Genomic DNA, 18883 nt, shown 5'->3' with positions numbered 1-18883 from the left:
CTTCAGCCATACCGTTAAGAAAAAAAATCACTTAGACAAGTTACTTTGACACACATATATTGCCTATGTACTCTATCAATTTCGAGGAAATCGTTTTAATGCTATAATATCCAAAAGTAGAATTACCACTTTCATCTTTGATTTGTTAACGCTTGAACTGGCTGGACTGGCCGACTTGACCTGAGCTACTGTTGGCTTTGCAAGCTAAACTGCTAAAACCACTGTTCAATTACTATAGTAGATATGCTATTCTATCCCTTCCTTGTCATACAATAACGCCAATCATCAGTCTGTGACAGTTTCATTCATATGACCAATATCCACAGAGAACGCACTATCCGATAGTTATTCTAGAACACACCATTAATAGACAGTTTTAGTAGAGAATTTAGATGGTACATGAGACAGTATAGTACCTGGATGGGTAATGTCAGTAGTACGCATGTCAGAGATCCTTTTGTCTAAACTCTGAATATACAGTACTATAGAGTAGCACATTAAGGGTCTTTAGAGTACGCTATACAGTGTGCTGTACAGTAGTAGAATCTGCTATCACAGACTATAAAATTCGTATAGGAATTTGAATGAATTACTTCATCGAAAGAGTATAAGTAGTAATGGCGAACTCATAGTGCTGTATAAGATCGAATGAGCTTGTTTGTACATAGCTTGGATTCTAGAGAAGACGAATACTCTGTATAGTCAGTAGATTGGTAGGTAGTGATAGTATTACAGCTGTCAAATATATCCATATGATTGTAGGGACTAGGCGAGTATTCAGTGCGTGATATCTTTTTTGCATATAATATATACTGTGAATCACGAGTTAGCGAAAGTGATGTCATGGGTACGAACTACCAAACATACGCGTCGATTGTAGATCGCCACCTATAGCATTAAATGGCAGCATCTCATCATGTAACAGCTGGCGAGTAAGGCGCTACATTTACTACGTATATATAGAATCTTTTAGAACATTTCTAACTTTTAGTTGCGATTAGCTGAAAAGTACTGTCATTATTTTGTATGAAGAAATGATCGCTCTTAGTTTCTCGGAACGCTACGCTACGCCATGGACTACAGTATGACATAAATAGTTTGAATAGTTCATGATCGTCGCTAAGCTGTTGATTTTTGTTGCATTTATCGTTTTATACACATACAGCATTTCACATTATACAGTATAGTATATAGTCAACTAGACTATTGCCGGTAGTCTGAATTTCCTATAGTAACTTCATCTACAAAATAAAGTAGTGGAATACTCCGAGTATTATACACGTAAGCGTTGCTAATGCGGCCTTCGCACGAAACGGCACGCCCATAGCCACTCTAATAATGTATTCTATATCTTACATGAATTCAAACTTCAACTGCAACAAAGAATAAAAGCAAAAGCATGGATAGAATTTCATTCTTATAATATAATATAATGACAACAACAAATGATTATTCCCGTATGAAATATGTTATCTTTAGAAATGATTTAATTGATAGTATCATCGGATATAAGCATCAAATTTGCGAAAGTATGTATAACAGATGCGCTATCAGCAGCACATTTTCATTGTATCCCGGTAACAGTATGCATATTTCTATTAGCAATGGATAGCTAACGTTCCATGATAATTAATACAGTGTTGTGTACTTTATTGTAGCGTTCATAAAAAAATAAAAAAATTGTATAGAACAGTATGCCGTAATTGTACAGTAGAATACATGAATACAAATAGAATAATGCGAGTGTGCTGAATAATCTCTAGTTACGTGCAGTGTTCTCGCAAGTCGCAACGCACGATAAGTACAAATCAAATCAAATTTACTTTTACCGTATGCGTACAGTACACGTTCCGCACACACTTATCACAAAGTACAGTAATTAACTCACTCTCCGTAAAATAAATGGTATACGCTACATATTTATATATATACTTTGATACCATATACAAAATGTATGATATACCGTCTATGTGCGCAATAGCATTTCACTTTTGGACTCTGATGCGGCTTATAAAATAGTAGTGAAATCTACGCTTCTAATAACGTTCTTTCGAAAGTTTCTAATTTCTACGTTTGTAGACTCTTTATTACAAAGTACGTTCAAAAAAGTGTCAACAAGTGGTTATTGTTAATTGAAGCTATTTGTGTGCATAATACGAAGCAATAAATGAAAGAAACAACCCTAATCGATTTTTTTAATGTTTAAACACGTTAACACTAACTGAATTTGGTTATCTAAAACAATACAGCATTTTACTAACCTACAAATTAAGCTATATGTCACTAAAATAAACTGATAATACGTAAAATGAGACTTTGGGGTTTTTTACTATTTTAGATATGAGAACAAAGCACATAGTTTTGTTTTGCTTATTGTCCAGTCTTGTCAGATATTAACTTATTATCCCTGCTGATAGTAGTATCTGTGTAGTCTATTCCTTTTGACATGCTATAGGGTACCGTAGTCATGATTTTAAGGAGGGGTCATAAAATACCAAAATGTAATAATAAAACACAAGTTTGTTCAAGGTTTGTTTACAGAATGAACTCCGGATTCAATTGTTCATTGAAAAGGAAAAGAACAATAGCGATGTTAAATTAAAGAAGCAACTAGCGTCTGGAAAGGCTCATGTAAATATCAAAAATTGCGATTTCACTGCATCATTAATTCCGCGTTGACATAAGAACGATAATTATTATTGTTGTCCTATAGTGTAATGTTAATGAACCTGATTGCACTGCTACAGATACTAACTCCCTTGTTAGATAAGAAAATGGTTATGTTTGTTGAAGACATTTAGCTATTCACGATGTTTTATCTCATCTGCTGTAGTATAAATGAATGATATATATTTCAAATTACTACCGGAGGAATATAAACGATCATTTTGAGACAGAACAGGCCTGAATTATAGTTCCTTTTTCTATTCACTATTGGACGTCAACTCGTCAACTCTATAATATTTAAAACAATGCGCTAAGAACAGGATAAAAACAACAATGCTCTACTTCCATGAGACTGTACTTTATATCAAACGGTTACGTAATTTAACAACAGCGCGAATGTTATTGAAAGTCTAATTTACTGTTTGTATCAGATTCTTTATAAAATATGTTACAGGCCATGAAATGCTTAAGTTAATAGAGGGTTTAAAATTGTATCCCTTATTAATTATCAAACCGGTGAGTTTTAATATAATACATATAATAATAGTATGAAGCATCGATCGAAAGTTCATCTGGAACGGTTTTTGTACATAATTTGTTAATGCGTGTAGCAAACAAGCTTTCTTTCAAAATTAGAGTAAAACCTGTATCACCGGTTGCTTGGGACAAATTGTTCTGATGCTGTACTTACGAATGTACACATATTATGTGTACCCTCCTATACAAATATCTAGCTGTTGAAATTGATTAATCTTCCACAGAGTGGGTGTGTGAGAAATGCAATGACGATAACAGGAGATATAAACAAATGTTCTGCTACAAAGAGTTGATCTTGTATTCCTACTGTAACTCATCCAAAAAATAAATATCCCTCCTCCTCACGGGTAACAAGAAGCTTCATTCATTAATGCCATACTGTTTATGACTACATTATTGGATCGTATACCTTTACTCTATACTAATAAAAACATGATCATTTTGTAAGAATGAAATGGATGAGGAAACATCCATAAAGAGTATCCAATGCTTAGCTAGATTATATATTATAGCGTATAGTATTTTATGCCATTTATGTACTACCGGTACTGACGATGTTCACGTCATAGCTTATCATAGTTCACACGGTTGTCGTGATAGAAGATTACCATGATTGCATCTTGATTGGCTGTTGGGCTGATTGAGGCCGACCGTTCCCACGATCTGCACGTGGTCAATCTTATTGTCCTACGACAATAAACCAATCAATACCAAGATAACATTATCAACTGCAAAGCTAAATGATCACAGATTGCAGACAATAATACAAAACTATAGCTAGTAACCAGCCGTGGGCTAACGTTTCTAGAAACAATAGTGAACAAAAGCTTAATAATACATTCCTCTTATATAATGAAGTATCCTAATAAGAACATTGCACATAACTCGATAGTTTCACATATAACAGTTTGTAATAGTTCTCCCTTTGCAAAATATACAAACAGTAAATCGTTTCATCATTTTCCATTTCGAAATTACCAATTCATTATCCTATCCAGTTTAAAAGTATGAAATGTGATGGTAATGATAGTAGCTCGGATGATACCACCAATATGGAGTAAGTAGAGCGATAGTTCAACCTTCCACTACTACTTTTTGGACACGTGCCGTTACACATATAGCCAATTTTTAATATTTATATTCTAATTTTGGTCGCGTGTGATACGTTATGCAGGTCATCATCCATCAATGATGTTCAAATTACCACAAGGAAGAAGAAGCGTGGGGTAAGACAACAAATCGATTGCAATCATAATATAGCATGGATTTGTTTTATACCTATAGTTTCAAAGGTTAATATCGCTTAATGATACAAGTGTGCAATGATTTACAGTATATTAAAGTAAAAATAGACTAGAATAGTCGTTACTTTATTCTCAATTGATTACCAAAATAACAATTACCATTAGTCTTCTTCTATCTACTCTTCTAGTAGTTACAGTATTGACGATGATAGACTACATATATAGCATAAAAAAATAAAAATTGATTTATTTTATTATGAATTCAACTTATAGATTATCGAAAAGCGACGTAGAGATCGTATCAATCGTTGCTTACATGAATTAAAAAGATTAGTACCGACGGCATATGAAAAACAGGTAACAATAAATCACGGTGTAGATTAATTTCCTATAGTTACATATTATGCTAGAATTAGATTGCTTCCGATCACTCTAATCTACTTCCTTCAAGGCGTAATAACGTAGATTAACGCTGATTGAATGTATCCTTCTGTACGAAATTACTACATTACAATGTAACATGTATACAAGATCTAGTCAATTACTCGTTCATAATTGTCTAGGATAAAACTACAGTATTAAGTGTAATTCAATTTTTGTTGTCATCATAATTTCATACAATACAATATCGTAATCACGTATAAGTAAATGTTCTCCAATAATTTTGAATAGGGATCAGCAAAATTAGAAAAAGCCGAAATACTGCAAATGACAGTAGATCATTTAAAGTATCTAAAACTTCATCTGAAAGAAGGTAAGCCAGTAAATGTTCATTCATCGTATCATATAAATTAATTATGCGTATCTAGAAGCATCGAAAGAAGGCATGTTTAACGTTATAATTTCATTAACCCTGCATACTGTACTCAATTGTCAAAACAAAACTTGTAAAAACTCGATATCATACAGAATCAACAGAGTAATTGTTACTAAAGCAAAAAGTTTATTATCATAACAAAAGACTACAATCCTTATTCGGTACGATTATAACGGCGTTACAATATATGCTATTATACAGTTTACAGCCTAATTTGCAGTATAAGTAATGTTACACAAAAAATAGGATAACAATACGGGAATATAAAGCATCTTTCAATCCATCATAGAAAAAATGGATCAAAGACTTGTTCATCGCTGATTCAAGTGATTCATATTATTATTTATATTAATATTTTAGGCAGAGATGGTGTTGCACATTATTATGGAAGATCGCCATTAGCTGCAGTGGATTATAAAGCATATGGATTTTATGGTTGTGCAATGGAACTCAATCGTTATATATCTGATCATCATGGAATCGATTGCAGCGATACATCTCGAGTACGTTTACTAAATCACTTAGAATCATGCATGAATCAGCGCTTTTCAAACTGTTCTTGCTCCCAAGATTCTTTACCTCCAGTTGGACCAGTAGCTTTTCATGCAAACCCTCAACAATCCACGACTTTTTGTGCAACTGCTATGCCAGTACAGCTCAATCTCATGGCAAATGAGACTATGAAAGCTGCTCATATTGGTTCAATCCCACTTGAAAATAGCAGTTTATGCTCACGAATGCCTCTACATCCTAGTGTTATTACGACTGGCATAACCTCGCATCCTGGCTTTCCTATGTATTCTCAACAAATAGCTCCTAGCATGCCGATTACATAATTTATGATCTTCAAATTTTTCTAAAATTGTAAAATGAAAATATCATTATGAAATAAATTTCAAAGCAAAATTTAATTAAAACATTTTAATACAAAACCCATGGGATCTATCCATCTCATTTTCCATGATATACGGCATATTACAATTTCTGAATCACATCTCAAACATTTCTTATATATAATTGTCATGTCATGCCTAGGCTGGAGGATTTTTATACATATAAAACCTGCTCTGTATTAATATTTCCAACTTTAATGTCCATAGCCGATCACGTAGCTGAAGGCGTTTGCAGAAAAAAACACAATCTTGATCATGATTACTTCTATTTCTATGCTATAATAATTAATATATTGAAATTGATTTCGTGCAAACATCTTAGTTGTAACTGATTTACTATTTTTTAAGACAAACATAGCTTCAAGTCTCGTCAAAATCTGGAAATATAACATTCAGTAATCATAAGCAAAATATTTTTTGCTTAATAATATAATTATAATTTCAAATGCATAGCATTGTACGCGTATTGCCAACTTTTGCAATATCGTTAAACTAACCTGAATTCATGAATAAACAGAAGTGCTTATTTCGGAGAATGAATTTTAACGTGTCAATACTTTCAGTAACTCAATTGGTAGTGAGACATGAAATATATATATATATAGAGCTCATTCCGTTATTTAGGCAATTAAAGAAATATCGACATGCGTTATAAGTGTACAGTATAGTGTTTTAATTTCTTTAGTTTACGAATCAATAATATACAGGCGCATATGGTATAATTAAATTTTCATCATTTCATGATGATTCCACTGTTAAGGTATGGTATCGGTCTTTCCTAGATAGTTTAGTTAGTATGTTACATTCTCGTTTAAATGCAATTAATAAGGAAGACATTCAGTCGAATAACTATCCATTGTCAAGTATACTAAATAGGATCAAGATAGTAGTGCAATCCTTATATACGGCGAAGCCACCACTCCATGCTATTGCAATTGTACGTATCTAGTCAAAATTTTTATTCGTCATCTGTATAAATAGTCTGCCTTTACAAGCGTTAGGGCTACGTTTATAATATGAACTGCATATGTATATATATATATGCGAGAACATTACGGTACCATAATGCCAATACGTAAACGCAACGAAATGAAACAACAGATTACTGAGCATAAATCGTTTTCTCATTTCTCATAGAATTCACTGATCATGATCGTAACCCATTAATAGATTACGTCGTATATTGTATATATATATAATGTACCATTTGTGGTATACAAATATGTCGCAATTTCTAAGTGATTCTAATACCAGGCTTGATATTATAATGAATCGATGCGAATACATAATATCGTTCATTTATGTTAGGTCGTATTCGGAGAGCTAGATAACTTTTCTTCTTTTCTGTATCATTCGCAGCTTCATCTTTAATATAAATAGTATCGAACTCTTCAGTATAACAATGCAACGGTAGTCTAATAATATGAACAATTTGTTTAGGTTAATGTTCAATGAAATTCTTCGCGTAGGTGCATTTATTCACTACGTTATTTGCATAAAGCTCATGATTTGACTTACATCTTCGCTAATTAATCGATGATTCATTACAATGGCAAGGCAAATACAATTTCATTAATGTCGTAAGTCGGTGGTAAAGTTACCCAAAGCATATTTGCTTACGCTAAGATATATGCTTCTAGGAGGTACAACTACCTATTTACATTGCTATGCCGTTTTTAATTAAGCAATTGTGAAGAAAAATTGTAAGTTACCTCTGTAAAGCATAGGATACGCTTATTACCCTAGTACTGTATATTCGTATATTACGATCGAAATCAAAGTAGCAATTTTGAAAAGATGAATGCATATAAAATTTAGAAGTCCTTCAGCAAGGTAATCCCTGCATTTATCAAATTTGTAGCTACGAGTTCAAAAGCAATCAAAATGCAATTCTATGGTAGCTACTCATCTCGTCAGTTTCATAGGAATCTACCTTTGACATACAGCCGGTGAATTTCTAAATATATTATGGAATTAGGGCAATACGATTCAAACATTGTAAAGTTATACAAGCTTGCGATCAATTGGTCAGGTTTCAGTAGGAGAATTATTTTACTGCTATGCCAATATACCACACAACCCGGCGATTCGATTTTAAATCGCAACAGATCAAAGACGCTGCTAACACTCTAATTTAGAACTGCACTTATTAACTAGATTTTTAGAGACTAAGATCTTTACAAATTTATAATATAGTCATCTGATTTTGTAGCCATCTCCGTCAATTCTAAATGAGAAATAGTTCAAGTTCTTGACAACACATGTAAAAAAGAATAAAGTCCGATATATTCTGCTTAAGAAAGCTTAAATCAGTTCAAATTTCACTCCATTTACCAGTATGCAAAATACAATCATGCAATCTTAAATACCACAAGAAAACGTTGCGTTATTGATCAACTACTACATTATAAAGCAAATACTAATAACCCAGATCTCTAACCGAGAATAACGCAAAGATCATAGCAATATGGAATATAGAGCACTTATTTATTGTATTCAACCAAAATCAGTATAGTACAGAAGATTTTCAAGATTTCAGACAGAAATATATTTGTGACAATTAGTATACAGTAGAGCTTTGTAATGCTTATTCAATATACAGGAAAGAAATTTTCTGCAGCTGTATATTAACAACTGTAAAATTGAACCCTTCTATTCGCTCCTTTCACAGACGAGTACCTTTCGATCGGTTTCGCATGTACGACGTATGTCTAAAATCACGTAAGACTAATATCAGCTTCGCAAAGAGTCATATGACGACTCTGTCCTATAAAATGTCCAGTAACTTCGGTATCTCTTAATCGTATTGTAACGCTGTCCCCTAACTTGTAACCTCTAATCAAGCAGACAAGAAAAGAAACGAGTTATTAATACGTGACACTTTATTACCGAGGGAACTGAAAGATTAGCCATATTAATTAATTATCGATCGTTACAAAATTAAAATGCGTTCGTACCGATCTCCTGCATAGCTTGGACGTTTAACAACGCCGTAAAATTTACCACCAAAATCTACATATAAATCATCGCCAACCACATGCTTGATATGGCCAGTAACCTTTTTCTTGCCCGGTTTACCAATACCTATAAACTTTGAATGTCGGAGCATGTTTTCAAAGTTGCTGTCTTTCATTTCAAATGATTCTTTATAGCTACTGTTATCTAAAGTGTTGTTGGAAGAATCGTTGCTGTTCTTCATTGATGTTGAAAGTGCGAACCATCGACAACCAATGCTGCTTCGCATCAGCTGCATTAAATTTCCTGTACAATAACGACGTAGCATTATTCACTTAATTTGTAGAAATATCCTGCTTCTATGCTTTGAATTTAATTAGTTTCTCAGGTTCCTAATCAATCACTAAATTTAGGGCAGAACCTCAAAGGTTCTTATTAAATCAAGTTATCTTTCCAGATGTTGAGCAATGAGCGCCGATGTGCAGCGAATGTCAGCATGTAGTACAGTAAGGGCAAAAGCTGTTGCAATGCTGAAATACAGTAGTGGAGTAGTAGACGTGGGATGCAGTTCGGCACTTCATACTGTATGTATTGACAGTACTGTACTGTAAGCACAGTATACAGTACAGTATGTTATACAAATCACTAGTCCAGGTTTTGTACAGTGCACAGTGTACAGTTTACAGTATTATTGCCAATAAAGTACTGTGCACTGTACAGTTCAGTAAGGGCAAAAGCTGTTGCAATGCATAACTGAAATACAGTAGTTGAGTAGTAGACGTGGGATGCAGTTCGGTACTTTATACTTTATGTAGTGTAAGCACAGTACAGTACTGTACAGTACAGTACTATACAAATCACTAGTCCAGGTTTTGTACAGTGTACAGTGTACAGTATTTTGTCAATAACGTACTGTACACTGTACAGTTCAGAAGGGCAAGAGCTGTTGCAATGCTTAACTGAAATACAGTAGTTGAGTACTCAGTAGACGTGGGATGCAGTTCGGTACTTTATACTTTATGTAGTGTAAGCACAGTACTGTACAGTACACTGTACAGTACTAATACTGTATGTACTGTACTATACAAATCACTAGTCCAGGTTTTGTACAGTGTACAGTGTACAGTATTTTGTCAATAACGTACTGTACACTGTACAGTTCAGAAGGGCAAGAGCTGTTGCAATGCTTAAACTGAAATACAGTAGTTGAGTAGTAGACGTGGGATGCAGTTCGGTACTTCATACTTTATGTACTATAAGCATAGTACAGTACTGTACTATACAAATCACTAGTCCAGGCAGTGTACACTGTAAGTACAACGACTCGCTGATTGCAAAGCAATGTCGTAGATCTGAATTGCAGATATTTCCAGGGACTACTCAACTAAAAAGTTTCCTTTAAAAGCCGTAACTAAAAAATTATGTAATATACTCGACTAAAAGTATTGGAGAAAAATTTTTGAATTTCGGCTTTTGAGGCAGAATTTTTAGTTGAGCAGTTCCTGATATTTCCGATACTTAAATGAGAATAATTTCAACGTTGATTTATTACAGTAAAAGCTAGCTTATTTCATTTGTGAAATGGCTGCGTTGATATTTAATGTTGATAAACTATAGATTAATAACTCTACAGTATCTTTGATATAATCCCACCAGTAGAACACCATGCATCGACAATACGCGTACAGCATATCTTGCAACAGTAGACCCCAATGAAATGAATCACGAATGCGAATAATACTTAATTTATGATGCGTAGTTTTGTAGATAGATTTTATCCTAAAAGCCTACAATCTCTGCCGTAAATGAAATTATCTTCCACAAACTGCATAGTACATGTGTCTAAAAGGCTACAAAATAGAATTATAATAGAGAACACTACTTTACAGCGTCGAAATCTCCTTTACTAGTTTAATTTGCATGGACAATTTACTTGAAACATGTGTACAATATTGAAATTTGCGTAAAAATTTGTCTCATGTGCCCCAGATATCACAGCTTAAAATCCAACAATACTAACAACAGCGACGTATTAAGTATGAAGACACTAATCGCTATTGCAAAAGATCAGTGATCTATGATAACGTAAAATCGTTAGCTAATTAGAATAATCTGAGTTAGATAGTATTGCAATTAATTGCAACTGATCTAATGCATGACGGTATACCGATTATAATTTTACGCATTGTACAAGCAACAGCAACATATTTGATACCAACATGTATACTAATACAATAGCCATGTGTGGACTCTCCATCCATAACACCATATCAAGGTTCAAACAGTGAAAATCGGATTTGATCAATGTTCGTATAGCGGAAAAATTTATAAACAGAGACTTGGATAATAACCAAACACGTAAATTATAACGTATTTACACCTCTTTACACAGAGAGAGCAGCTAGATTAATATATAGGTTTCGATATTTAGATTCAGTTCGATTTCATTTAAGTTTCTCTCTTCTTTTATTTCTTAAATAGCTATCCCATCTTTTTACAGCTGGATGCTTAAATTTACCTGAAGCGATAGATTGTTATTCATTAAGAATAATTAAGAAGCATTCCGTAAATAACATAGCATGCAGACCATATTGCTACTAAAGATTTCATTACTACAGTAAAACAATAACTGTAAATTTTATTATTGCCTATGCTGAAAAAATTTTAGGATTCCAAAGATATAAACTAAAAAACGTACCTTCGGTAGACTTAAAAAAATCTTCCAAGTCTCCAAATCGATTTTCATCTGTAATTGAATAAAGTTGACAATGAAAGAACTTAAATATTTTGTCCTATTCAGTAATATAATGCAATATTTTGAGTAAAACAATATGAGTATTTTTTAAAGGCTGCACAAAACTTACCTTCCTCATATTCAAAAGCTTGTAATATCATCTCAAATCTGTCCAAATCCTTAACGGCCCTGGCCTCAGCAGTTGCTTGTGTCTCATATTCCTGTATATCATACGAAAAATTATTGATTTCTGAATTCATGAAGCAAATCTCGAATATAAGTAAACTTTACTCGATTCTACGTGACTGCATTGATACAAGGTTCTAAGTTTAAGACAATTAATGATAGTGTAAAATGAGTTTACCTCCCATAAGCTAAAGATTTCATCGCCAACCTTCATTATCGGAATGAATCAGCATACATAAGTTTGGGTTGATATTTTAATAATAAATAAAGATATTACAGTACCTATACATATGACATCATTATTCCAATACCTCATTGCTAACTAAAGCTTTGATACTCTGCATAGCTTCCTATAATTATAAATTACGCAATGTTAAGTTAGCACTAGAAGATAGTAAATTTCGAATTGCGTGAGAAAAAGAATTGCAAAGCCATAAACCTAACAAATTCTGATTGGTATCAGTGATTCTGCTACGCTTAATGGATTTGAGAGCTAACCTTCTCCATTCTGTGTTTATCCTCCTTGGTCACACCATCGAATGGAGTTATATCACCAACAATACTCTCGGCTAAATCATGTACAATTGCTACCTTCATACATCTATCGAGCACGTTTATTATGTCCGATAATATAATAACAATAATAATAATAACTATCATGACATTGCCTGTGCAATTCGATAGATACGCATACATGTGACGTAAATAACTTATCCTAAAGAATCTGACACTCTACCCACCCTACTTCATACTGACCTCGTCTTATCTAATGAGATTTCCGGATCATCAAGTAAAAAGGTCATCATGGCCATTCTATACATATGCCCAGCAACGCTTTCCGGAGCTGTAACTTGATGGTTAACCCAGCCCGTACGTTTAACTTTCTATTGCATGACGAATAAATATAATTATTATTATTACAATTATGACATTATCTTGAGGCTTCAGCTATTTCAAACTATAATAATACGGTATGCGTACGAGTAGAATACGACATTCAAATTGGATTTTAGACTTTATTATCTAACATGTAACTAATTAGCCAGTTTTGATTGTGATATACCTTTAACTGACCACATATTTTCATAAATTTAAATATCCCTTCAATTTCCGCCATTGCCGGATGCAGTTCTGTATACAATTTACTACGACATGCGCAGCACTACCATGCTACTATGACTCTTGACTACAGTACTATGTACACTGCATACTGTACAGTACTGTACTGTACAGTGTACAGTACACTACAAATACAGTACAGTACAGTACACGGATTTGCAGCAAGGACTTCTTATTACAGTCTGTACTGTACTGTACTGTACTGGAAGTCCCTGCCATACAGTACTGTACAGTACAGTGCAGTACAGTACACTCTAAAATAATACGGTACAGTAAGTGTTCTATCAACTTTTCTACAGTACTGTACTGTATAAGTGTATAGTATACCGTACTGTACTGTACTGTAATCATAATCGAACACCGCTTGCGCGTCGCCCAGGCAACAGTATTAAATTTCTAGTAAACATGTTTGCAGAATAAATGAATAGCTACATAGCCATTCTTCTATTTTTTTTGTTATATGTCACTTAGTAACAGTTCTTAATATGCCACATTCACACTCTATCTATGAGCCATAAGTATATTGTATTCGTTGTAAATCATTACTGGATTAAATCACAGCGCATCTCAACGCTTCTTATCTTTACTTGCAAATATAACGTACAGAAGTCAACAGAACTCAACATTGCACGTCTTATTGGACCATATCTACTATAAAGCAGCTAGTGCATGTATTTTATATTTTCCACATTAAAATTTACTTCAGTATGAGGTGGTAGATTGTAATTAACCAGAAGACGTAATGAAAGCGTGGCACTCAATCGAAAAGAGAGTATTATAAAACCTTTGAAACTGTGATAAAATCAACTTGCTTTGGCTGGACGAACTGCGCTGAGATAATATTGGAATACGACAGTCTTTAGTTAGTTTTACCTAACTTATCCATTGCTATTATTTATCTGATTTACGAGAATATCTTAATTAGAAGTAAATTAAGAAATCGACATGAATCATTCAACTGGTAAGTAGATTCTTTAATAATTAATACGTGTGCGAGTATTATGAGTGCTTTGGTAATCTGTATACTCGTATGTTGTTATGCAAAGTGAGTACATATATGTATAGTACATGATCTGTCAGTTTTTACTAGTACGGTGGCAAAATATTAGTAAAATTATTCGTAAATGTAGTATTCTGGATGAGGTACTGTCATACATCTTGAATTCATTAGTCTGAATTTTGTAATATTGCCAAAATCGCATTAAATGAAACTCCTGTAATCCAATCACAGTTTAACTATATATGCACTACGTTCTGTAAAATCACTTCTAAGTTACTGTTAATATTATGGCTACAGTAATTACTCATCTAAAATATAAGTATTTGATTATAATCGTTAAATAGAAAAACAAACCCGAATTAATGTTATATCGAAACCAAGACAGTTACCAACTCAACATAAACCTAACAGGTAACGATATGATAAATATAAAGATAATAGCCCATGATTAAGATTCAAAATGGAATTCACCAAGGCAAAATAATAATAGTAATGCCAGCAGTTGTAGCTGTATTGAATACTATAACTTAAAATTGAACGTAAAGAAATTATTATAATTATTGAAGACAGTTATTATAAGTAATTCGTAAAATGCTAATAATACTCGGCGTAGTATGTGCGATATGGAATACCCATATCATGTAGCAGCGATATATAAGTAAATAACTCAAGAAAATTCACCTTTATTATACAATTTATGTATATATAAATATTAACTTACATATGTATTTACTTGCAGGAGTTCTGTGTATGAGCGTCTAAATGAATTACACGAAAAAAATAGCAAAGCAAAAGATAAGGGTGAGCATCTTTATATAGAATTGATTAATGACACGTACCATAAAAGCATCTCATAGTTTTAAGGTGTTATTACAATTAACTGTTTTTTGATTAAGCAGAAGTAATCTTAAAATGTTCTAATAGCATCAGTCATTGTAATATTTAATCCTTAAAATCGACTGTTGCTAAATTATAATGTTATGATTCTCCAACATAGCATAAAAAAGCGATAAATCGATATACAATAGTATAACTCCTGCTAAAGGATTATTCATACAAAATCCTTGCAGCACTGTTGATAACCTTTGAGCTTCATTAAATTTAAATTACTAATGTTTATCATATTTATTCAAATGTGACTCAGATCTTCCAGAACGTATCCAGGCTCTCGCACAACCGAAGCTACTACCAACTCAATTTGTGATGGACAGGTACAATCTAAACTTCTGAACTAAATTTTGAATATATAAAAAGCAATGCATTACAGATAATTCATATACTACCATAGATTATCAAATTCATATTAGAATTGTTATAATTCTTACGTAGGCCTTCTGCATCTTGGAGTGTTAGCAATTCTGCTAAGAACTATAACATGAGCCAACGAATAGAAACATTGGCACAGCCCAAACAATTGCCATCGAATTTTCAATTAGATCGTTATAATATAAGCGTCGCTGAAAGTGCTTTGAAGTATGGTCAGGCATCCGCACGAATTGAACAACTTGCGCAGCCCAAAAAGCCATTTACTGTACGGCCCTGGAGTGCTGTTTATGAATCGTTCGTAGTTATTCTGCTAATATTATATTAGTAGCAACTATAAGGCAATAGGCTATGCAGTATTGAAATTACAATTAAGCAGTCAAAATTAGAGACTATCTTATTATTACCGTATCTGTTTAGTGTTGTAGCCATACGATATACTTCAATGTATAATCTAAAAAATAAACCTGTGCATGATTGGATTGACCATCCTTTTCTACTCTAATTACAGACAGCAACCAACCAAAAAGCGTAAAAAGCGGCGTGTAAGCATTACAGATTACGAGTGTTCAGATCGTATCTTAGAATTATCAAAGCCGAAGCGATTGCATCCCAAGTTTCTTACTGATCGCGTTCACATAGATACAGTCAGCATGGCAGCTACAAAAGCACATGCTTCAGTTCGAATTCAGCAGCTAGCAAAGTCAAAAGTTTATCATATTAATCACGAAGATCATAGTTTAAAAGTATCAAAACGAGCTTTAAATGCTGAATGTTCACTAAGGATAGAAGAATTAGCTAAGCCAGTTTCAAGGAGGCTTATTTCTAGAAAAGGAACCTTCAGGAGTTCATTGGAAGAAGCTTCACTATCGTGATGTAGTGTTACTTATACTGGGCCAAATTATTCACTTTATTTTTAACATATAACGAAATGCTAATTTAATGCAATAGAATATTTTAAATTTAATACGAAGCTTTTGTAGTGACAATGTATGAACTAGCAATTGATAACTGTGAAAGTCTGAATAGTGATGAGAACTATAATTTACCACCCATAACCATTTATTATTGATTACTACTTTATTAAATTCGGTGTATCCAATATACTGGTATAAAATCCTATAAAAAGCAATTAATTTCTATACGTTCGTCTATTTTATGTGTGCACGCTTATATTAAATTATAGTGCTGTATAATGTTTTATGTTATTAAATCAGTCAGAAAGGCTATGTATAGTGAACATGCACAATATTACTGGATTTTATTGCTTTGCTATTCGTTCAATTATATCACATAAGACAATATAGGACAGATTTTTTTCTTTGATATTTGTAAGTTATTTTAGTTTCGACGTCAAATTGCTTTAAGCTGCCTTTGTTGATGACTGGAACTCAATGCTGTATTGTTGCTAATATCTATCGATAATGTGAAGCGATATATATAAAGAGAAACTGATATCATTCTTTATGTTTTATCTATTTTACATTTGTGATGTAAACAGTAATTAATTGAAATCTATCAGTTGTCATTTTGAATCAGTAATAAGTTCTTGTGTCTGATCTAAAATAGTAATAGAACGGTATCTTCACTACAATACTTCATATACCTCAGTGTTACCTTCAAATTCGAGTTTATGCTATTGTACTGGATCACTCGTCGTAATTGATTATAGTTAGGCTTATACAGGATTGCATATTCTACAAGTACGCATATCTGACCGCCAGATATCATAGTATGTTATTTAGTAAGCATAATTGCTGGTATCCTAAGCGTATAGTTTGTAGTCATGATATCAGTATACGAGTATAATATAAAATATTATATTCGCGACTACGTATACCTACGCCAATGAGTAATTTGACTTGACAAGAAGAGTTATTCGATCTACAAAAATTTTCCAGCATAGGAAGCACAAATAAGAGCTATCCGGTGAATCACATTCATTTCATTATGACGGAAACGTCAATGTTAGGGTTGGAATCAGGGCCCTTTACATTTCGATATTTAGAAAGTCCCTTGTCGAAGGTGCAAAGCAGAATCGTAGTTAAAGTACATGGATTGATCACTGCTTAACTTGAAATTTGGAGCGACGATAGAAAGTGTAATATGGCACAATATAGAAGTGTCTAGCTAACGTTATGAAATATTTTTGACATTCTGGATCCCTCTACTGTACAGTTACAAGTAGAAAGAAAACCTGCCACAGTAACTGGGACCATATGCAATACCGTACTGTATGCACTGTATACCAGAGAAAGGGATTGGATAAAATATTCAATATTAACAGCCGAGCCCCAATTTTGGCCCTGCATTATCATCACTAACTGATCGTTCAGTGTACAAAAATCCATATTTGATACCGATGGCATCATTTCAATCGATCTCGAAGCTGTGCGATTGGCACGATTTAGCGTCGTTTTGTGCCATTTGGCAAGGAAATTTTGCCAATGGCACCCTTTCCATGTCGATTTAAACTACATTGTCGATATCAAATGTGGGATTTTTTTTTCGCTTAACGATCCGTCCATGATGCCTTAAAAGCACACAACTTGGATTTCAATCTAAAACATTTACATCCTTTAATTTTTCTAATTTATGTCAATGTCAGCTTTTCAGCTGTTTGGAAAGTTAGAAACCCCCCGTATACAATCATGCATCCCGTAATTCAGTTTGGAACTGTAGGCTAAATTACTATGACCTTCATTCAAAGTGGTTTGCCCACTAAAACATGTCCGCCATCTGAAAAACGGACGGCCGGACGCTCATCTGAAAATGCAGAATTATCGTACTGTACAGTACAAGACAGCATCTAATACAGTACAATGTATCGTGTCTTTGTTGTACAGTACTGTACAGTGTACTGTACACCTGGTCAAGGGCATTAGGTACAATGAGTTCAACGTACAGTACAGTACAGTACTGAACGGCTTTACTATAGACCTTCCATAGTAATAGCCGCAGTGTATTCAGTAAAGCGACAACCCCACAGCGCAACACTCCCTATGCCACTACACTTGGGGAAGAAGGATTAAAGTTGATGTGGAAATTTTTCATCTTTCTTCCTTAGAAAAGTAAATCTTATTGATCAAGACGCAAGCAACTATAATTCCGATAGTTTATCACCATTGAATAGACAGGGTATCAATGGCTCTGTGAAGAATTGACTTGTTGTTAACCAATATCAGAATATCAGCAATTTTATCCAAAGCAGTAGATAGGTCAAGCGAATCTTTCCAACATGGCCGCACAAAGGTAATATCCGCTAGGATAAGAATAAGATGAAACAGAGAATAGCACTTGACTAATGTTTAGGACGATAATCTGTAATCAATCAATCAATCAGTAAACATAGATATATGGAGTGGAAATGGGTTTCTTCTTTACCAACGGTTCGTCAATGAGGGTGGTCAATATTCAATTCAATGAATAAAATAATAGAAATCGATTTTTACATTGACTGTAGGTATT

At 33.5% G+C, this 18883-nt stretch overlaps 4 protein-coding genes across 4 annotated transcripts; 2 read left to right on the top strand and 2 right to left on the bottom strand.

Annotated features, from left to right (window-relative positions):
* Positions 1–4211: 4211 nt before the first annotated feature.
* Positions 4212–6101, top strand: TRIADDRAFT_61134 (uncharacterized protein; the record flags this gene model as incomplete). Its single annotated transcript, XM_002117116.1, has 5 exons — positions 4212–4261; positions 4379–4430; positions 4722–4805; positions 5121–5202; positions 5626–6101. The coding sequence occupies 5 exons, from the start codon at positions 4212–4214 to the stop codon at positions 6099–6101; spliced, it is 744 nt and encodes a 247-aa protein (XP_002117152.1).
* A 2774-nt stretch (positions 6102–8875) lies between these two features.
* On the bottom strand, positions 8876–9291 carry TRIADDRAFT_31987 (uncharacterized protein; the record flags this gene model as incomplete). The annotated part of the gene is made up of 2 exons (XM_002117029.1): positions 8876–8993; positions 9116–9291. 2 exons carry the CDS (start codon positions 9289–9291, stop codon positions 8876–8878), a joined length of 294 nt encoding a protein of 97 aa, XP_002117065.1.
* A 2266-nt stretch (positions 9292–11557) lies between these two features.
* Positions 11558–13150, bottom strand: TRIADDRAFT_61133 (uncharacterized protein; the record flags this gene model as incomplete). Its single annotated transcript, XM_002117028.1, has 7 exons — positions 11558–11631; positions 11812–11859; positions 11978–12068; positions 12345–12383; positions 12532–12634; positions 12790–12917; positions 13097–13150. 7 exons carry the CDS (start codon positions 13148–13150, stop codon positions 11558–11560), a joined length of 537 nt encoding a protein of 178 aa, XP_002117064.1.
* Positions 13151–14097: 947 nt separating this feature from the next.
* TRIADDRAFT_61132 (uncharacterized protein) lies at positions 14098–16290 on the top strand (the record flags this gene model as incomplete). Its single annotated transcript, XM_002117115.1, has 6 exons — positions 14098–14113; positions 14497–14563; positions 14892–14953; positions 15297–15363; positions 15482–15625; positions 15927–16290. The coding sequence occupies 6 exons, from the start codon at positions 14098–14100 to the stop codon at positions 16288–16290; spliced, it is 720 nt and encodes a 239-aa protein (XP_002117151.1).
* Between the last annotated feature and the right edge of the window lie 2593 nt (positions 16291–18883).

The sequence above is a fragment of the Trichoplax adhaerens genome, genomic scaffold (genome assembly GCF_000150275.1).
Source record: "Trichoplax adhaerens TRIADscaffold_21 genomic scaffold, whole genome shotgun sequence".
NCBI classification, from domain to species: domain Eukaryota; kingdom Metazoa; phylum Placozoa; class Uniplacotomia; order Trichoplacea; family Trichoplacidae; genus Trichoplax; species Trichoplax adhaerens.
Note: the sequence above shows the minus strand (reverse complement) of the source record. Positions and strands in the feature narration are given on the sequence as shown.